Below are 21,456 nucleotides of genomic sequence, written 5' to 3' on the forward strand. Positions count from 1 at the left end.
ATGTAAAAAGTATACCGAGTCAACTTCCTCCGGCCGACTCCGTTCCTGCATCGGGGCCGTGACGGGAATTCAGCCCCACGAGGCACGCGCCGGACAAGCGCTAGATCAGTTTTGGTTAGATTGAAGACCCTCTGACACGGGCACGCGATGTCTGCAGCTGGAGATCATTATATAAGCCAGGCTAGACCCGATACGGTAATTAGTAAATAGAATGGGCGAGGTTGGCTGGGGTGTTAAAGACAAGGATATAAAGCGCGACCGTGTAGAAAGTCTGTAAAGAACCTGGTCGTGGACGTGACAGGCGAAGGACGTATTAATTGGTTGCTGGTTTAGGAACGGAGTCTTTTTGGTGATGGAATGGGATGGAGACTATTGATATATAAAAAGATAGTATTAATTGACCAGACATGAAAGATGTAGTAGTAAATAATGACAGCGCTTCGGATTACCAATTAAATTACCAGTTATCATATTTATATCATTTTGTTGTCGTGTTTGAAGAATGCCCATCTTACCAAAAGATCGTCTTCTCCAATCAATCGAGAAAACGCCAACATCTGAAATCAATTCCCCCACCTTATCTTATCGCCCGCGTCCCTCCTAGACAAAACCACCGCTTTACTTTCCCATCCAACGTTCCTCGTTCCCACTAACACGCTATACTTTGAACCACGCCTCCCTCTTTTTATCAAAGAACGCGCAACCTTTTTCTTTTCTTTCCTATTTGAAACTCAATCATCTAATCCGTTTCTTTCTTATACTTTGGAAACGGGCTTCCTATATATAACGGCTAGAAAAAAAAGGCAATGGAGCCTTCAACGACATCATCATCTACATCTTCACCTGCAAAGCGACGCGCCCTCGCTCCCTTGGATGCCAACGCGCTTGCTGCACCAAAGAACTTGTTTAAGCCTACGCTGGGTCACAGTCCTGTCAAGATGGCCATCGAGGGAAGGAAGAGGCTGCTCGATATCGAGGGTAGCGCGCCGGCGGCTAAGAAGGCGTGTCTGGGACGTGATGAGGTATGGGACCTCCCATCTACAAGATATACAAAGCTTGTCATGAAAGGGAATAGTTTGACTGACATTGACTGTACAGGACGCGTCTGTGAGAAGTGCCAGTCCTGACGTGAGCTCCGTGTTCGACACGTCTGCCAACGATGCATCATGGGTCACCACCACGAGCGATCATGATACAGCTCCACCAGCGGCGACTGTGCGACAACCTACGATACTAACACGCCAGCAAATAAGACAAGCACGTTTGATTCTCGTCCCGACTTACATCAACACCTCGCTAACAATACGAAACAGAGAGCAGAAACACTCCGTCTTCGCCTATCGCTCGCCAACTACAAAGTCCGCACAGGCCAAACGACCGTGCCCCTCTCCGAACTCCAACAACGACCGCTGCCCCGCGAATCCCCGCGCGTCGTCCGCGTGCAGAGTCCCTTGTCCCCCGTTGCGCCTGCGCCTGTCCAAGAGGAAGTGGAAGCGGCTGCTGAGACGAGGAGTCGACGAGACTCAATAGATTCCCAGGCGACCGAGATCGTGCCTTCAGACGACGAGGAGCAAATCTGATGGGGTGATATAATACAAAAAGAAAGGGAAAAGATGGGATGGGAATGGTGTTGCAGGCGTTCTCTTTATATACTTTATGGGTGGATCATGTGGATCTAGCAAAGGTACAAAGCGACGGGAGGTTTTGCTGGGAAGGCATTGTTTGTTTAATGATCATGGACGGCACTGAGGCATCATGATGCTCTCATCTGGATATGAACTACCAGAGATATCCCACGGCGTTATATTGGAAGTTACAAGCATCGAGACGTGGGTCGGCCATGTCTGGGTATATCCATCTAGGTTCACTACTTATTTGGTCTTTTTTATGATAGGTCAACTGTTTCACTGTCTTTTATGTTCAAGACAAATGTGTATGACTATGTATAGTACTATGTTCCAACTTATTGGCGTTGTCTGTCGCCAAACGTTTCATTCACTTGCTCAGCTCCACTGTCGTCATACGTCATCATCATAACTCCACCTCTAAAGCTTAATCGATGAGGATCTTGGGTTCCAAGGATCCATACTTCTCAAAGAATTCCCTAAATAATCGGATGCCGTAACCGACATCTGCAGTGCCTCCGGTCTCACGAATGCTGTGCATGCTGAGCTGCGGGTTACCGAGATCCAGTGTTCGCATACCCAGGGCAGCAGCGAGACCAGGGCCGATGGTGCTACCACATGGCGAGTCGTTGCGGACGACGAAAAGCTGAAGTGGAACACCAGCTGTGCGAGCACACTCCTCAATGAGAACAATTCCTGGCGAGTTAGTGGCATATCGCTGGTTGGCGTTGATCTTGACCACAGTGCCACCGTTCATGGCTGGCTGGTGCGACGACTCGTATTTTCCAGCATAATTGGGGTGCACAGAGTGGGCCATATCAGCGGACACTAGGAACGATCGTGATAGAGTCTGCTCGTATGCTGTAGCATCCTCGCCCTCATGGTGAACAGCCTCGTAGCTGCCCTCACTAGAAGCATCCCTGTTTCCAGGAAGAACTGAGAGACGACGGATAACGGATGGCAGCAGGTTAGAGTTAGCACCCTGTGCAGATGTAGAACCAATCTCTTCGTGGTCGAAGCAGACAGTCAAACGAATAGTGCCATCCTCCTCGAGAGAGGACTCGTTCTTGACCGACTCGATGAGACCCTCTACTGAGCAGTACGTCATGCCAAGGTTGTCAAGACGGGGAGAGAAGATGAACTCATCAGCAAGACCGCCGATGCATGACTTTTGAGTGTCATAGAGAACAAGTTCAAAGTCTACGATATCAGAAACCTCAACTCCTGCCTCGGCTGCAATAACATCGAGGACCTGAGGGTGGTGTCGTTCGGTAATAACCTTGAGAGGCTTGAACTCCTCATCTTCCTCACCATCATCCTTCTTCTCCTCGGACTTCTCCTTGACATCCTTGTTCAACTCAGCAGCAACAAGTCCTGCAATAGGGAAAAGCTCGGTCTCCTTGTTGGGGTCGAAGTTGGTCTGTCGGTGGAGGTGGATAGCGAGTGTTGGAATCCTCACCAAAGGCTTGTCGACCTTGACAAGCTTCTGAACAAAGTTGTCGCCTTCCTTGACAAGAACACGACCAGCGATGCTCAGGTCTCGATCGAACCACGAGGTCCAGATACCACCACCATATGTCTCGACACCGATTTGGAGAAAGCCGACGTTAGTCTTCTTGGAAACGGGCTTCAATCGAAGGCAGGGAGAGTCGGTATGAGCACCAACGATGGCGACAGGGTTACCGGGACGCCACTTTCGGCCGATGGTGAAAGCAACGATAGTGGATGCATTGCGAGTAAGGTAGTATTTTCCGCCGGGACGAAGGGTTGAAGCCCACGAGTCGCGCTCACGGATGAGCTTGAAGCCAGCCTTTTCGAAGCGGGCTGATGCAGACTGAACGGCGTGATAGGCTATAAGATGTTAGAGGGTTATTTATACCATGAGTCTGGAAAGTCTAACGAGTTGGCGACGCATTGACAAAGTCAACAAAGTCGAGAGCTTCCTGAGGAGGTGCCATGATGGGCGAAGAAGTGGAGAAGGAATATGCGAATGGGCGCGGGGTAGTTGCAATTGCGGATCTGATTGTTGGTATACGTTGTGAAGAAATACGAAAAAGAGCGAGCATCTGGTGAAGAGATGGTGAAAGGAAGAGGAAGCGGTGGGAGTTTAGAACAAAGTTGGAGTGAAGGCGTTGTTAGGAAAACGGGTCATGTGGTTGGTCCGTCATTGCGGGAAGTTGCATTCAACTGGTATCCGTACCTGCCACAATCACGGAGGCGGGGCTTATCTTATCGGAGCTTGAGCTTCCTAATGCGGAAGTACAAGATTGAAGGTATCACTGTTCACAATAGTATCACTGCTCGTATCTCTTTTTAAATTAACAATGAGTCTCTGCTCATAGTATCACTGACCCATGGTTTTTTTTTGGTTTAAATCATTGATTTGTTCTATTCCTCTCTTATCTGTCCCATCCTAAATATTCCCCATCATGTCGTACAAAGCTCAATGGCTGTATATAGCCAGAGCAATTGGTATCAAGTTCTATCCGTCCCAAATACAAACAAGCCAATAAATATCGCTGCACAAACAAAACATTCTTCGTTTAACAATTAATCCAGAGTAAACACACAGTGATAAGGGGACGTTTTGGGTGTAGAGCTCTCACTCTAAACAGACCAGTGCTGAATCGCTCAGTAGTTGTTGTCTGAGCCGGAAGCGACACCCTTCTCAGTCTGTGATACAGAGTTGGTGACCTCAGACTTGTTGAACACAAGACCAGGGTGGCCGAAGAAGAGGGCAATAGCGGCGAGAACAATGACAACACCCTCAAGGATAATGAAGGGAATCTCGTGCTTGATCAGCTCGCCATCGTATCCCTCGCGGAGCTCAGCAACACGGTAGATGCATCGAGCGAGGATGAGGATGATGGCAGCAGAGAGACCAACAAAGAAAGCAGTCATGCGCCAGCCAAAAGCCTGAGCCTTACCAGATCGCCAGTATCGGATCATGTAGTCGGCAAAGGCGGCGATAAAGGCAACTAGGACGATGACCTGGAGGGCAAGGCCGGCCATGGAGATATCGACACCGGCGGTGCTGCTGCTTTCGGTAGACATGGCACCACCAGCGGCCTGAAGGATGAGGCAAACGATGTCGAAGGGAATGAAGATCCAGATGAAGAGCTGAGGCTTGAAGCGGGAGAGCTCAGGAGAGAAGTAGTTGATGGCTTTGGAGAGAGTGACGTAGATGGAAGCAGTGTAGAAGACGGGAGCGATCGTAAGACAGACTAGAGACAAACTTGTTAGTATGTGATGATTTTGGAGTAAAAGGAATTGTGACTTACCAATCTGGATCATGAAAGCGTTGAACGAGAAGGGGTTGTACCACATCATGATGCGACCAACATAACCAATGACTTCAGACATGCAGCCCAGAAGCATACCGGTCATGAAACCCCAGCTCTTCCATCGAATACCGAGATAGAGATGCACGATACCGATGAGAGAAAAGAGAACAACAAAGGCGATGTTGGCAGCGAGAGAAGGTCGGTAACCGTAAAGACTCCAGTCGATGGGGCAAGTGTCGAGATCGCAAGGAGAGTCAGAGCCAAAGGCGTCTTGAGGGTTGATGGAATAGTTGTAAGGCATGTTGTCGATTGGTTGGTATTTAGTGAGAGAGTAATATGTATGAATGATCAAGTAAGCTTATTGTTGAAGCTGTGTTGAGATGAGAGTGTGATGATGATAAAATCTCTTGTTAGCTGGGGAAGATGGGTATTGATATAGACATGATTAAATCACCTTGTATATACAGAATATTCATCATATTTGATACAACTCGGACTCGGACTCTGATGTGTGCAACAGCCCCTGCTGCGTTTGAGGCTCATCCTCCAAGCTAAGCTATCTAAGCTCCCATCGCTCTCGCATTTTAGCGCCGCTACGGTCGCTCCACGAAAGTCGATAGGCGAGACTATTGGAACAAGCAAGGATCGTCATGCAATGGGTATGCGACCAGAGCATAAGCCTCCGTAAGACTAACGGGGGGCGGTGTCAGCAATTTGACAAGCTGCGTCAAGAGGCTAAGAGAATGCGAGCTAGTTCAAGGTCTGCCTGTTTTTGTTTCAGAAAAGCCCGTAAGCAAGAGGATTTTGTTAATGGTGATATTAATCGTATGGCTTTGTGGTGGTCTTGATTTGGTTGCAACTGTCGTTCCAACTCGTATGAATAGTCACATAGATTATCCAAAGTTCTGATCCCAACAACTACCAAAACATGCAATCCCTGTCCGAGATAAAGATAGACTTCGCTGCATTGGTACTCTACGTAGTAATTGATCTGCCGCTAGGAAATGCGAGAAGCGAGTCCGACTCGACGAACCAATCACCATGTCGACCATATCCCAAAGGATGCATAGCCTCATAGGGCTCATGCCAAGATGCCTCGATGGCATTTCAGCTACGCGTCATTCATCGATATTCAGCCTTGATCTATCCTTCTCGAAACAATTTCCCTTTCTCTAATGTATCGTTAGCTGACCGGTTAAATCGTCGTCATCTTTGGTGTACACTCAGCAACCAGTCTTCGAATAATGTCCTTTTGTATTTCACAATAAGCAGTCGATATTTTCCTGTAATTTGTATGGATAAACATCGTCCTAGTCTCGCAATCTGACCGCCAGCTCAAGCAAGCAAGCCAATCTCATCACAATCCACCAAACTATTATCTTACCATCCATTCCAACGGGTTTAATTCTTATTTTTTACACGTGTACGCGTAACTGTCCTGTAATTTAGCTTAAAGCTGTCATATCGAAACAAGCCCAAGCTCCATACCTGAACCACTGTCAGATTCTTGCTGTAAGAGCTAGTCTAGCATACGTAGGATAAAGCTATGCATAACACTAGTGAGGAAATAATCCACTACCATAGTGGTTCTCAGCGGTGGAACTGACGTGTTTTACAGTAGTCGAAGTATGTTTGGTCCGACTCCGTGTCCTTGTCCGTACCATTAACGGATTTCGGCCGGTATTATGACCCGGTTCGAGTGCGGACATAACACAACCTCATGTTCTCATTTCCGGTTAATCTTTTTATACTAATGATAAATAAACATTGACTCATGGTTTGCCAATTCTAAGGTGGGTTCAAGTCAGCATTCTATCTTTTCAACTGGATCTTTGAGACGATGCTTGCATGCCTTTTCAACCATAGCCCAATATAGTCCAATACATGCAAATACGCATTCATGTTTGACACACCATAACATGCATCTTATATCTCTTTTTGAACATGCTGTAAGACATACAGTCGACTCAAGGAACACAACATGGCCTATCGAGTGTCACCTTTTTACCATTGTGCCTTGCTTGAGTGCCTCGCAACAGTTGTCTATATCCGGAGTACCCATGACCACTACGGCTGCCTCCCATCAAAGGAACCAAGTATCGCTACTAACATTACTCCAATCTGCAACTCCAAGTGTTGATTATTACACAGGACTATCAGGCCTCTCCAACCGCCACAGCTTCCCCCTCAAACTCCAAATCTCCACGAGCCGATCACGAGACTACGAATAAAGTACAGACCAGTCCAGAAGAGCACCAGACAAAAGTTCCACAAGTTAAACTGCCCTCGGCCCGATCTATACAACTTCTTGTGACTTGGATATCTTGCCGAACCCCGAGAACTCGATACTACCCCAGAAACCATCTAATATCGCAGGAGCTGTTTGATGTTATAACAACAAAAATCACTGGTTAGTTCCTCTACCTAGTACCTTGCTCAGCCATCGATGGATCGATCAATCCATCGTGATAGCGATTGACTTTGGCCGAGCTCCTGTCCCCATTTGCCTACCTAAAGCTACAACGTGACCAAGTCATGCACATAGCATGGCGCTCGATAAAGCTTCCAAGTATATTTCCTCGAAATCGACATTATAGATTTACGACTTGGAGTGCATCTGCTATATCTTGCACCCCTGCCAAGCTGATGGCCGGGGAATAAGTGATTGGTCAACAACCTAAGGTTAATGACCATGGGTGGAATCAAAAATCAATTGAACACTATCTCATGCTGCTGATCTCAAAGTAAGCCAACCTCTCACTACAGTGACAAGTTCTGTTCGAGTAAACATGTTTCTTTTTCCTAAAGCCAAGACTGACGCCTGTAGGGTTTTGCTAAACTACAATGTAACGGATATTTGTGAATCAAACACTATAAAACAAACACAAGAGAGAATGTAATCGCCCAAACTTGGTCAGTGTGCGTTGGAGTTGTCCTCGCAGGACCATGGAGTGCCCGTTGACAGCTTGCTTGCATCTCTGATTTCCAGCGCGGTCCCCCAAGTGCCAAGGATCATGATCAAGGTGCCAGCCAGGATGACAAACACACTCCAGCCGACCATGAATTTCCACCTCTTGTCACGATCCTTGCGGTTAAAGTTGTCGAACAGCCACATGAATCCGTATGGCTGGAAACAGAGTAAAGTGCCAAAGGTTGAACCGATGAGCGCCACAAGGGAGCCAAAGATAGGGATGGCGCTGGCAATGGTGTAGGCAGTCACAGTAATACCGCCTGTACAACCAAGCCAAGTTCCCCAATGAATGAGACTGTTTCGATGAAGATGCTCAGAACCACGGAGGATACGAAGGAAAATGTACTTTGCCGGAATCTAGTTTCAAAGTTAGTCAAAGCCTCAAGTAAAAGGTAAGAGACTTACATGAGTGACGATCATGGCAGTAACAAGTAGGCCAGGAAGTGCAAAGCCATAACAGGCCTTCTTTATCATGGGCCCTGCAGAACCCAGTGCAGGGGATGCGACATAAGAACCGCAGTAGACGTAGACAATAGACCCAATGACAATATAGACAACAAACACAATTCCCTGAGACCACACCAACGCACGGTTGTAATACTTTGGCTCGCGCATCTCTGCTACTATGGAGAAGAAGGCGGGAGTACCAGCAAAAGCAAACACATGGCAACCGATTGCGGCGAAGGCCTGCTGGACAGTAGGCGTGTTGAAGAGCTTCCAGTCAGGTTCCCATTCGTCGACTCCGACAGCAGCAGCAGGGCGATCTTCGAGAGTAACGGCAATGGTGACAGTAAAGATAGCAGTCATGATGCAAACAAGACCAATCCAGGCAAGCCATCCTATCTTGCTCAGGGTTCGGATGCTCGCAAAGGCAAAGGTGAGAACAGCGGCGATTGCAACAAAAACGGCGGTGCATGCGGCGTGTTTAGAGACGGCGTTGAAACCGATCGAGATACCCAACATGGCAGAGCCAGAGATAAAAATCCAGTCTGGGAGTAGCAGTGTTAGCAGAATCTTGAATGGTGAAGAAAGGTGACAAGTTATTTGATGACTTACTGAGCATGAAAGCGACAGCAAGGAAATTACGGCCAATCTTTCCAAACATCTCGTAACCTGCATCATCGATAGTGTAGACCGCGGGGTGGTTGGCCTTGAACACGCCGACCATGTAGCTGGACCAAGTGGTCATGACACCAATGGTGCAGAGACAAATGATGCCTGGGATGATACCGAGTGTATCAAAACTGGAGGGAATACTAAGCACGCCAAGTCCGATCTGGGTCTTCGTCATGAGAGCAATTGTAGCAATCCAGCCCAGCTGTATTTGTTAGCTGACGATGTGACTGACTCAAGAGACCTAGGTTCTTACACTGCGGTAGTTGGGCCCTTCGCCTGTGACACGACCAAAGACGGCATCTTCAATGACGTCTGAGCTCTCGGCTGGCTGCGAAGGACTCTTGTCGAGACTTGATGAGCTTTCATCAATCGCAGTCTTTTTCTCTTGTGGAGGAACAGCGACGGACGACATAACGGGAGCGAGTGTTGAGGAGGGAACGTAATATAAACTATAAGAGGATGTGGTCTCGTGTAGAGATCAAGTATTAGTGATTGACAGGGGAAAGTCGTGTCCTTTTAAGCTTGAGTCAATCAGAACAGTTGGATCCGGGCCTCTCTTTACAGTTTGCATCTGACCTGCTCCTTCTACTTCTCTTTCGGTTTTCCATCGTGATGGATCCACAACTTGATACACTCCTTGGGAAAGTGCCCAGCAGCAAGCCACAAAATGGAGTAAATGCACTGTAATAGTACCGAATGACTCTTGCTCTCGGGGCCTTTTCTTTTGCTAGTGGTGTTGAGACTTCAACAAAATCGTGTCTGTTGCCACAACAGAATTCACAAACTTGGGGTGTATCCTGATTCATTATATCGACTACCATCACAGCTCTAGTTTAGTTCTTGGAGCCAAGCACTCTATCACAAGCAATTGGGAGCGGCTGATATGGTGTTTACCTATCCCAGGTCAACCGAAATACAGTCAACAACACCAATCAATACAATACAGCATCGCCATGGTCAGCTTACTATCCCAAGCTTGACTAACACAATGCCACTCTTCCATCATGTTCGTTTTCCTTGCCCAGCGGCATATCCCTTTCTCCAGTTCTCGATATCTCAACGTCAACCAACACCAAGGTCCCTTGAACTTAAAGTTAATTCATCGTATAAAACAAGCCTCACCAAGTGCACCTCTCTCCGATGTTCAATTCAACGCCACATTTCCCCAACCTCGTACTTTAACTAAGCGACTTACCCCAAATCCTGATCCAGAACGCCTCATGCGGGGGATCTATTGTCGTCCGGACATTGCCGGTCAAGGCCGGTGATTCATTGTAGTAATCTAAACTGAGAGGCTGTCCTAACGAGCATACCCAATACAGCTCTGGGTTATGATGGTACTCATTCGCAACTTGCAAACACTCAGTCAGAAACAGGAGGAGGTTCAATAAACAGTCAAATAACCGATAGAATGATACGTTCAATCATCTTAAGCATGTTTTACTGTTTAGAAATAGCTGACAAGTGTTTATTTAGACACCTCGGGAACCTCGCTCATGAAAGCGTGCCTATTCGATAACGCTTTTTAGCCACGACAAATAAACTTCTTTACCTGACAACAGAAATAAAAAAAAACAAAGTATAATAATTTTACAAAATCCGTTGGTCTAAATAATTGACAGATATGTCAGTCAGTGGCTTAATGATAAGCCGGTGACAACCTGAGTTCTTATTTTCCAAGACATATCGCCCGGTGCAGGGTACGCCTAAAGGATCAGAAATGGAAACGCTATCAGCAGAGGATAGTGGGATAAAATAGATCGAGTTGATAATAAGAGAGCATGCCCGTGGATGATGCTGCGTGGTTCATGTCTCGGATAATACAGTCCACCAAGCTTGACACTATTCACAGCACGCATTGTGAAACCCGTACTTATACACAGATAGATCGAAAGTCATCCTCAAATAGGCAATTTAGCAGTAGCCTCCGAAAATTGATTACCCCTGCAACTAACCTCACACCATCTCCGAGCAAACTTCCCATGTTAAATGAGCCGTTTCATCTTTCACAGTATCCTTGTTACCTACAAACATCCAGACTCTGCGTTCTTTCTATTAGATGGAGATGAAGCTACAAAAATGATAGAAGCGATATTTGGCAATTTGCGTATTCCCAATTAAATAACCATACAAGTCAGTGCACAAGATCTCACCGAGATGCGAGATTCGGGAAATGACACGGGTGGATCAGATGAATTGGTGTCCCTCCACCCCAGATTTGCCAGGGGTCGACATGCTGGTGGCTTGTCTAGGATTCTTGGTACCATTCCTAAACAGACCCATTCCCAACGTCTTTGCATAAATGTCCGAACACAAGCGAAGAAAGATCAAGTAATTATTTGCGTACCCTAGAAAGACACGCCGATAGAATCATAACAGAGTTGCGTCAAACAGCATAAGGTAGTTCCAATCGCAAATGCCAGACTGCAGATTAGAGATAATAATATACAAAGTAAAAAACGCCAAGATAGCGGTGGTATTCAAAGACCTAGTCGAGTATTGTACATGCAAAGACTTTAAATACAGAAGAGTTCATGAGTTGCCATAGCCAGCAGGCCTAAACAGACGCAGTTGAAAAGAGGAATAGCTTAGATCATGATGAAAGCGGCGATACCAGCAACGGCAGCGAAGAAAGCGGAGCCGGCAAAGGTAGAGGCACCAGCAGTGACGGCAGGAGGAGTAGGCATGCTGTGATAAAGTCAGTAAAGTGTCTAAATAGCAAAGAATATCAGGATACTCACGTCTGGTTGCCACCGCCGATGGGGGTGGTAGCAGGAGGAGGAACACCAGCAGCAGGTCCGGTAGGAGCGGGAACCTCAGGCTCACCAGGGTTCTGGGGCTTCTCAGGAGTCTCGGGGGTCTCAGGAGTGGTAGGGTTGGTGCCAGTGGCGCAAGGGACCTGGACGGTAGAGTACTCAACGCTGGTGAGGACGGTGGTGTACTCCTTGGTGATAGCAGTCACGGACTGAGAAGGAACACACTGCTCGGGCTGGCCGGGCACAGGAGTGGGAGGAACGATAGGCTTGGCTCCAGACTCGGTAGCGGGAGGGTTGGGGTAGACGGGAGGAGGCTGAGGAACGGTGCCGTTACCGGGGTGGCCGGGCTGCTCAGGAACAACGGGCTTGGTCTGAGCAGGAGGAGCGGGAGGCTGCTCGGGCTGGGTCTGGGCGGGGGGAGCAGGAGGTTGCTCGGGCTTGCCAGGAGTCTCGGGGGTCTCAGGCTGCTCGGGCTTCTCGGGCTGCTCGGGCTTCTCGGGCTGCTCAGGAGTTCCGGGGGTATCAGGCTTCTCGGGCTGACCAGGAGTCTCAGGCTTGCCGGGCTTCTCGCTGCCACCAGTAGGCTCAACGGGGCAGATGGTGGTAGAGACGGCAATGGTCTCGGTAACGACAACGGGGGTGCCACCAGTGGCAGGGCAGTTGGGGACCTCGGGACCGCAAGAGGTGATGGTCTTGATGTTGGTGGAGTAGATGGTAGAGGTGGTCATAGGAGCCTCAGTGGTGGGAGCCTCAGGAATCTCAGTGGTAGCGGGAACCTCAGGGACCTCGTAGGCCTCAGTGGTGTCAGCGCCCTGCTGAGCAGAGGTGACCTTGGGAGGGACGGGGTAAGAGGTGGTGCTGACGACGGTAGATCGAGCAGGGCAGTTAGTGACCTCAGGTCCGCAAGAGGTGATGGTAACGTGCTTGGTCTCGTAGACCTTGGAAACCTCATCGTAGTGGGCCATGGCACCAGTGGCCAGGAAAGCAGCGGCGGCAGTAGAGTAACGCATCTTGACGAATTTGTTTGTAAGTTTGGTAAAGAAAGTGAAGCTATAAGCTTAAAAATAGATTGGTATGTTGAAAGTGGTGAAAGAATGGACGACCTAAGTCAAATGTTTCTGAAACTAGCAGCTTTGAAATGGCTTTTTGGGCTGAAGAAGAGAGGAGGAAAGAAAGTGTTTGAGGTCGCAGGATGGCCGCATATTAATAGCGATATCGATCCATAGAGCAGCAACTCCTGTACAGAAATTACGTACCCTCATCCAAAGAGGCCATCCATTTTGGGTCCAAGGGGGGTTCCAGAAAAGGCAACCAACATGGGATGAAGTGTGTGAACCTAGCATCGAAGCTGGGGGAAGCCATGTCACTTGCCCCAGTCTTTCAAAGCCGGTCACCTATGGTGCGTCCTGTGGCCTGTGGATTCGAGCTCCATATCATCCTTGAAAGGTTGGCGGTTGGATCGCCGTCAGTTGCGAGCCACGGACCACAGGATGATTAGGAGCACGGCAGATAGATGCTATGGCGTCCAACTGTGCGGCCTTGAATGTCAGTGCTGCTGGTGTTATCTAGTGAGTTGACGAGTTCGTGAGGCTTGCTTTCGATTTCCAAGATGGTCCTTTTCTTAGCAGCTTGCCAAGGGCAATGGAATTTGATTCCTTGCAGAGAGTATAGAGTAAGTATGTATCAATGTCGGTCAGTGGACCTGTTGAACATCATCCATTCACCCTCCGTTCACCCTCTTCATCTCGGTCGTCTAAAGTGGAGACCGCCACACCCAGGGATCGACAGGCCTGGCTTGGACACTGAGTGGCTGCTTGATGCAGGAGGGGGGATTTTAGCAGCGCCAAGTTCAACGAACGGTTCGTCAAGGATTGATTGATAGAGGCTGAGAATGTTGCCGCAAAAAGCAAGGGAATAACTTCCGGACTCAGTAAAAAATTGCGATTTTTTCGGGGCGATTATCGGATTCTCTTCTCACCGTCTCTCGTCGACTTTCACTTTGAAGCACTTTGGAGCGCGGCATAATATGAGGATCGATGGTTGGTGCATGTTGATCAGGGATAGTTGCTCAAAGGCGAAACCGGGGTCTTTTGCTGGCGGGGAACAGTTGGTGGATTTGGCGCTTTCTTACTGGGGTACTGCTAGCAGGTCCCTAGAATGCACCTTCCTTTGGAAGCCGACCGCCAAAATAAAAGGACTTGTGCAAGTGTCCATCCCTTTTATGCAAGGGCCCGATTGCCTTGTTCCTGCCTTCCTTCCATCTTCCATCTGTGTAAAACATCGGTCCGAGCATTATCCAGTGTTTGTTCCGAGACCCTGGATTCATCTTATCAGAGGCCAAGACATGCCTTGTTTCGCAATCATGCGAGTGGCATTTAGATAGAATCAACGCTATGGGATGATTTTACAGTCTTTGTGTTTCACTATTAAAGCAAAATCTTAACAATGTACATATCAACTTGATGAGTGCGTTTATTAGTTAACAGTCAGAAAAAAAGTGTCATGGCATAAACTCTAACAACCAATTGACTTTACACAACCATACATCATTCTTTACTCCACCAGCTGATTTTTATCCAGGGCTTGCATGACAAGTCTGATTCGCTCTCTGTTTATTTCACAAAATCTGAGACAAGCCTAATCCGCCGTCCGTGGAGCCAGGAACCTCCTGTTGACAAGGGTCCTCTGCGCCACTCTATGTTGGATTAATGCAGGAACCCACCAAGTATCACATCACAATCCCAAGTCCCAGTCCCAGTCCCCGATGCGCATCTTGATAAAACTTGGCATCAATTAGGCTATTGCGTGTTAGTGTATGTATGCTTAAGATGAGGCTATCGGAAGTCTGTGTTGAACAAACAATCTCAATTCGTACAGCTGACGTTTTTAATCTTCCGATCTCATAAGCTTGTTTTCTTTGATCAGCCAGGTACGTGGCCCAAGTCTAGTATGTGGATATGAGGAAGGGTAGAAAACTGCAACATCACAATCAAACACCAACCGAGATCACAGAATTCTAAATGTGGAAGAATCGACTGTCACAGCCGCAGGCTGCTTGGAACATATTTCGGTTACCTCGCTGTGAATTTGCTTGGAAAGATTAATCTTAATGATTAGAAAATCAAGGTTAAACTCTACCTGCTGTGCCAATTAAGGAGGTTCCCAACTTGTAGACAAAAGCATGCTCTGAAGCGGTGACGGGTTGTTTCGCATATGGATTGGCATTGAGAGAGGCCTCAAAGCGACGGAAACATCGAGGCTGCCGCTATGGCCATCAATCAACTAAACATCGTCCAATCTTGTGCCTTGAGAGAGAGCTTATTCCCGCTACGATAACTGCTCCCTTGTTACACCATGCATTAGGCTCAAGCCATTTCGACTTTATTGATGCTGATCAAAACAGACTCCCATGACGTCGAACGAGTCGTGCTCTGCAAGTGATGAAACCAGAACCACAATACTATCGTCTTACGCGGCTTGAGGAACCAGGTCCACAATCTGTACGCGATGGTGAATCGGGTTGTCCGTGGATCCAAGTTAAAGAAATCGATCATCGACTGTAATCTCTTGATACATTGATTAGTGTTGTAGTCAGCGTTTACGAAATGCTTCTATTCTAGTCATTATCTTTCATCCGCGTCTTCCACTGCTTGCGTCAACTGACATCTACTTACATACAAATGTCTCATCACCAAGTACTACACCACAACACCCCTGCTTTGTGCTGGCTGGCTGTGAGCCAATGCCCCAGCCGGTAGTTAGTGGCTTGCCGCCTTCTCCTGACGATCTTTCCGCCTGTCACCAAAGCTTGGCAACGATTGCAGAGTAATAGCCCGCATATTATCCGTCTGAACAGCCGCTATGCATACGAAATAGCGTATCAGTCTCCTATAATTCTCTCCGCTATAGGAGACTACAAACAAACCTAAACTGAGGAAACCAACATCTCGACGTTTGTTATACTAAAACAAAGTCAAACAGGCCAAACAAACGAGAACAAATGGGGAAATTAACATGACGAGTCATCTCTATCTTGATCGTCCTGCTAGTCCTGGACAATAGCGCCGTTACTGACCAAAGATGTCTTTGCACGTTCCGAAGCGCCAAGCTCTTGTCGATCTCTGTTGTTTCAGCGAATGTCTTGTCGATCTCACTCTTTTTTTCTAGCCATTGCCAGGCTAGACATGGAAACAAAAGAGCGCGGCCCACAGGTCTTGAACCCAAGTTCACGTCATGCGTCAAATACAGACCAGTGATGCTTGTCGCTGACGGATGTTTTCCTTTTCTAAATCCATGGGCCATCTGAATTCCCGACAGAGTCTCCGAACGAAACATCGGCTAATCGTCGATCGCCCTTCAGCTCTTTTCAATGAGCTCATGCGAATAAAGTCCGAAACGAGCACTGTTATGCGAAGCGCTTAGCAGGATTTGGCAACTCCCCGCTACCTATAAGAGTTTCGACGGTCTTAATACATAACCGCTCAGTCTTTAACTTCTATTCCATGTCCAAATACGATGCTTCTCGCTTCCATGTGAACCGTGGCGTGCATGTTATTGCCGCTTCTTTTCCGTGCCTCTGGGCTTAGCTTCTATTTGGCGAATAACGAAACCTCGTATTGGCCTCGAATCTGAAGATCGAACCCGATACGATTACCGAGAGTCTTTCCCTTTAATACGAACTACCGTTCGCTTGCTTCACATGCGTCGTATCAATGCTAGATCCCTTGCCTCAGTGACGTGCCCATAGATAGGCTTTCGGTTGGAGCCTAACAGTGCATCTCTACATCTTGGTGTGAAGATGTGTATCACAAGTTGCGTCACAAGGTGAATCCACAACGAGCATTTGGTCAACCACAGCGATAGTCTTGGTAATCAAAGTATTTTTTCCCATACGAAGAAATCGGGTTGCTTGGTCGAGCCCGAATAGACTCGAAACGAGGAACGACTTACAAGGCAAAACAAAGAACTTCGATGAACCTAGGATACGAATAGCAGCAAGTGAAACTGATCCTGTATGCCTTTTTGTAATGTGAGATTCAAGACATCACTTCCCATAAATGAAAGATCTTGAGATCAACAGACATATCCAGAAGATGGGGATCGAGAGCTTGATTAGTTTGCCCTGACCCACAAGTAGGGCTCAAGAAACCTGTTCATGTTGATAGGTGTAGATTTCAGGCTTCTTGAGCCCATATGTGTGCGAATGAGGCTATTCGGAGTGGTTAGTGTTCATATGACACTGTTGGGCCGCGATATAAGCGTTTGAGATGGTAATTGGGTTGAAAGTCCCTCGTCGTATACCGTTTACCTGCTCCTTGGCATGCCGTATATGGTCGACTATTGACTTAAGTACGGATCAAACGTGTAACAAACAAAAGCGTAGACTCAGATCTCGTATCATAGATACAAACTTCAAGCCATAAAAGTAGTAAGCAGTTGAAAGGTGAAGCTCATGATAGTTGTCAAGGAAAGAGACGTTTTGCCGAATATGTGCCGACAGAGTTACCCCACATCAACACAAGCCCAAAGAAGTTCAAACGCACCGACTTTTAGAAATAGCACTTCTCGAGGTAAAAACGCAGTCTTCACACGATAATCCGTCCCGCCCAAAACTGCAGTCACCGCCTCGAAATTGCTGTTCTCGTGCCCATAGCAACTCTTGCTACTAAAGCTGTCTCTGGAATAGCTCCAGCCCCATCAGCTACATCCCTGCTCTCTCTACCGCAGCCCATCCAATCCAAATCTGCCCTTCAGTTAGGCATGACCCCTCGGTAGCCTTGCTCATCTTCGCCTTGTCCCTCTAAATTTCTACCATAACTATGCTGGATGCTGTATACCTTAGGCTGCCCGAGTTATAGCAGCATCGTCCATCCTTGAAAAGTCTCTCTTTTTTCTCCTTCATCTCCATTGTATATTTGCTACTGAACCTTGATCATGGAGGCTCAGGTGAGTCGACTCTCTTTTCTTTGTCCCCATGACACTGCGCTGCGTTACTCGTGCCCCGCCATTCTGGCTGTCATGGTTGAGCCTGAACCGCACCAGCCCAATGACCGACCACAGTCTCGAGACCCGACCCGGCGGCCTGGGTATCTATCGCATGAAGCTCGCCAAAATACAGAGACGTTTCCTTGCTGACATCTATCTCAATGGCATAGATCGAGAACGCTGTCGGGATCCTCTCCAACCCCACCTCCGACCGTTCCATTAACGCACAAGCCTTCGAATACTTGAACCAGCTACGGACAGATCCCTCTGGATGGCAAGCTTGTACAACCCTCTTCGCTCGAACCCCGCGAACATTAGAAGTCGTCCGTCTGGTCTGTCTTGAGGTGGTCAACTATGCCGTCCATACACAAGGTCTTGACCAAGCAAGCCTTGGTTTCCTCAAAGATACCCTACTCCAATACTGCCGCCAAACCTACGGCCCGAACGCCCAGCAAGAAGCCGATCCTGCGCATCTTCAGAACAAGCTCACACAGACATTGACGTATTTGTTTGTTTTCCTTTACCAGAATGGATGGGAAAGCTTCCTCGACGACCACCTCGAGTTGACAGGCCTTTCTACAAACACCGACAATGTCCAGGGTGTTATTTTCTACCTTCGAATCCTCGGCTCCATCCACGACGAGATCGCCGATATGCTTCTGTCACGGCAGAACAACGAAGCCAAGCGAAATACAGAGCTCAAGGATCAGCTCCGAGCCCAGGATATGCACAAGGTGTGCGAGTCGTGGAAGCAGCTTCTTACGCGATACTCTACCAACGACACTGTCGTAGAACTCGTTCTCAAGGTCATAGGCAAGTGGGTCAGCTGGATGGACATCGCCTTGGTTATCAGCCAGGATATGCTTGGGCTCCTGCTACCCGTAGTTGGACGGCCAAGCACTTCGGGTGAGGACAAGGTCCGTGACACCGCTATCGACACCTTGAATGAGATATGCGGTAAGAAAATGCGTTCGTCAGACAAGATGGAGATGATCTCCTTCATCAACCTTCAAGAAATTGTCGAACAATTAGTTGCCAGTCCTCCTCTGAGCGAGTACAAGGGTACCTCTCGATACGATACAGATCTGGCCGAGGCAGTTGCCAAATTAGTTAACACTGTCCTCTCCGATATCGTACGGGCTCTCGAGGACAGCCAGATCAGTGATGATACCCGCGCTAGAGCTAACCAGCACCTCCATGGCTTCCTGCCTTTCCTCCTGCGCTTCTTCTCTGACGAATATGATGAAGTCTGCTCTTCAGTCATCCCCGCCTTGACTGATCTGCTCACCTTCCTTCGTAAACTCACTGTCGTTAACCAAGACTATGGCGGCATGCTTGCGCCGATCTTAGATGCCATCATTCGCAAAATGAGATACGATGAGACTACCACCTGGGGTGATGAGGATGAGGTTACCGACGAAGCTGAGTTCCAAGACCTGCGTCGCAAGCTCCAGAACTTGCAAAAGTCCATCGCTGCTATCGATCAGCCATTGTACATGGACATGCTGAGCAATTTGGTCGCCACCACCTTCTCAACGCTCGACCAGCAGGGTTCGCGAATGGACTGGCGGGATCTTGACCTGGCCTTGTATGAGATGTACCTCTTTGGCGAGCTTGCTCTTCCCAACCAAGGTCTGGGAACCAAGAACCAGCCTTCAACCGAAGCCTCGGAGAGGCTGGTGGTTATGATGCAGAAGATGGTCGAATCTGGTGAGAACTCTTTATTATCGGTTGCAGTACCGTGATTCTAACATTGTATAGGCATTGCCAACTTCTCTCATCCGGCCATTCTCCTGCAGTACATGGAGATTTGCGTCAGATATTGCGTTGTTTTCGAAAACCATCTTTCACAGTACATCCCTCAAGTTCTCGAGAACTTTGTGCGCTTAGTGCACCACGATCATGTTCGTATCAAGACCCGATCGTGGTACCTATTCCACAGGTTCATCAAGCAGCTGCGTGCTCAAGTCGGTAATGTTGCGGAGACAGTTATCCAGTCGATTGGAGATCTCTTACCTATTAAGGCTGAGGTCCCTGGAGACGACGCCGATGATGACATGTCTTCAGACGAGTCCGATCACTCCGCAGATGCTCTCTTTACCAGCCAGCTGTATCTCTTCGAGGCCATTGGATGCATATCCTCAACCCAGAGCACGCCCGCTGATAAGCAAGCCATGTACGCCCGATCTGTGATGGACCCCCTATTCACAGACATGGAAGGACACCTTCCACGAGCCAAATCTGGAGATGCTCAGGCAACTCTTCAGGTGCATCATATTGTGATGGCCCTGGGTACGCTTGCCCATGGATTCTCAGATTGGACTCCTGGCATTACGTCTAATTCTCATGGACCCCCTGACAAGGCCGTTTCCGATGAATTCTCCCGCGCAGCCGAAGCCATCCTGATTGCTCTGAACCAACTGAACTCATCTGCTGAAATTCGAACTGCTTGCCGATCGTCTTTCTCCAAGCTCTTGGGTGTTCTGGGTGCCGCTGTACTGCCCCAACTACCACAGTGGATTGAAGGTCTATTGTCCCAGAGCTCATCTAAGGATGAGATGGCTATGTTCCTGCGTTTGTTGGATCAGGTTGTATTTGGCTTCAAGTCAGAGATTTATGAAGTTCTGAACATGCTGCTAACGCCCCTCCTGCAACGAATCTTTGCTGGGCTTACAGAGCCCATCGCCGGAACTGACGACGAAATCCAGCTGGGTGAGTTGAGGAGGGAATACCTCTCTTTCCTCCAGATCATTCTCAACAACGGACTTGACGGCGTTCTCGTCAGTGAGTCCAACCAGGGTTTCTTTGAGCCTATGATTTCGTCTATTATTGAGCTCGCCAAGACCCTTGAGGGCAACGTTACTAGCAGTAGACTAGCCTTCACCCTTATGATGAGGATGGCATCCATTTGGGGCGGACCCGACGTTGCCACCATCGCGCAGAACCCAACAGCACCTTCCGGTAGCCCCAATCCTACTTTCCCTGGGTTTGAGCAGTTCATGATTGACCGATTCCACTCGACCTGTTGGGATGTTATCAAGAACCCCAATTTCCGCCCCTTCCAGGATGCCCAGACCAAGCAAGTTCTTACGGAGATTGCAGGTCTGGAACAGATTATCTATACCAAGACCGGCGATGTCTTCATCCAGGAGTTGCAGAACAACCTCTTCCCTAACCTCGGCGTCAGTGGTGACGACTTCTTACGATCTCTTACGACATCAACGGATAAGAGACAGTTTGCTTCCTACTTGCAAAACCTGCTCAAGTCCCGACAGTAAACGAAAGGACATAAACAACAAAAAGAATATAAATACAAAAAAATATATAGTTTCAGAGGGAGATACCCGGGCCTGAACAGCAAGCACGGTGGATTGAGCATGACGAGATTGCCTTACGATGATGATGATGACTTGAGTCAGGGGCGGATGTAGTTAGTTGTATGGAAGCCTCACGGCGCATGTTCAGGGAGTTTTGCGGACAAACACATTAGAGAAAAAGAATCGTCTTTTTTGTCATTCTCAGTCAAAACAAATATTCCCCTTTTCTTATATCTATTTCATAGGGCGGCTGGATCATTTCGCAACGGGGATGACTGATCAAGGAGGAGGAGAAGCATTAAGAGATTTGGACATCGATGAGATGAATACAATTCTTCATTTAACATAGATGGCTGCGCACTTTGAATTATGCATACTTTTGGATTTTTGTTTCAAAGCTCT

The 21,456-nt window shown here is 48.0% G+C and overlaps 6 protein-coding genes across 6 annotated transcripts; 2 read left to right on the forward strand and 4 right to left on the reverse strand.

The window, feature by feature from the left end:
- Positions 1-938: 938 nt before the first annotated feature.
- FGSG_06654 (uncharacterized protein) lies at positions 939-1,580 on the forward strand (the record flags this gene model as incomplete). The annotated part of the gene is made up of 3 exons (XM_011327980.1): positions 939-1,022; positions 1,099-1,215; positions 1,314-1,580. The coding sequence occupies 3 exons, from the start codon at positions 939-941 to the stop codon at positions 1,578-1,580; spliced, it is 468 nt and encodes a 155-aa protein (XP_011326282.1).
- A 472-nt stretch (positions 1,581-2,052) lies between these two features.
- FGSG_06655 (uncharacterized protein) lies at positions 2,053-3,583 on the reverse strand (the record flags this gene model as incomplete). The annotated part of the gene is made up of 2 exons (XM_011327981.1): positions 2,053-3,476; positions 3,526-3,583. 2 exons carry the CDS (start codon positions 3,581-3,583, stop codon positions 2,053-2,055), a joined length of 1,482 nt encoding a protein of 493 aa, XP_011326283.1.
- Positions 3,584-4,256: 673 nt separating this feature from the next.
- On the reverse strand, positions 4,257-5,210 carry FGSG_06656 (uncharacterized protein; the record flags this gene model as incomplete). The annotated part of the gene is made up of 2 exons (XM_011327982.1): positions 4,257-4,849; positions 4,907-5,210. 2 exons carry the CDS (start codon positions 5,208-5,210, stop codon positions 4,257-4,259), a joined length of 897 nt encoding a protein of 298 aa, XP_011326284.1.
- Positions 5,211-7,823: 2,613 nt separating this feature from the next.
- Positions 7,824-9,408, reverse strand: FGSG_06657 (uncharacterized protein; the record flags this gene model as incomplete). The annotated part of the gene is made up of 4 exons (XM_011327983.1): positions 7,824-8,237; positions 8,286-8,869; positions 8,937-9,198; positions 9,250-9,408. The coding sequence occupies 4 exons, from the start codon at positions 9,406-9,408 to the stop codon at positions 7,824-7,826; spliced, it is 1,419 nt and encodes a 472-aa protein (XP_011326285.1).
- A 2,176-nt stretch (positions 9,409-11,584) lies between these two features.
- Positions 11,585-12,762, reverse strand: FGSG_06658 (uncharacterized protein; the record flags this gene model as incomplete). Its single annotated transcript, XM_011327984.1, has 2 exons — positions 11,585-11,684; positions 11,738-12,762. The coding sequence occupies 2 exons, from the start codon at positions 12,760-12,762 to the stop codon at positions 11,585-11,587; spliced, it is 1,125 nt and encodes a 374-aa protein (XP_011326286.1).
- A 4,924-nt stretch (positions 12,763-17,686) lies between these two features.
- Positions 17,687-21,015, forward strand: FGSG_06659 (uncharacterized protein; the record flags this gene model as incomplete). The annotated part of the gene is made up of 3 exons (XM_011327985.1): positions 17,687-17,698; positions 17,908-19,447; positions 19,499-21,015. The coding sequence occupies 3 exons, from the start codon at positions 17,687-17,689 to the stop codon at positions 21,013-21,015; spliced, it is 3,069 nt and encodes a 1,022-aa protein (XP_011326287.1).
- Positions 21,016-21,456: the final 441 nt, after the last annotated feature.

This window comes from Fusarium graminearum, chromosome 4 (assembly GCF_000240135.3).
Source record: "Fusarium graminearum PH-1 chromosome 4, whole genome shotgun sequence".
Lineage (NCBI taxonomy): Eukaryota > Fungi > Ascomycota > Sordariomycetes > Hypocreales > Nectriaceae > Fusarium > Fusarium graminearum.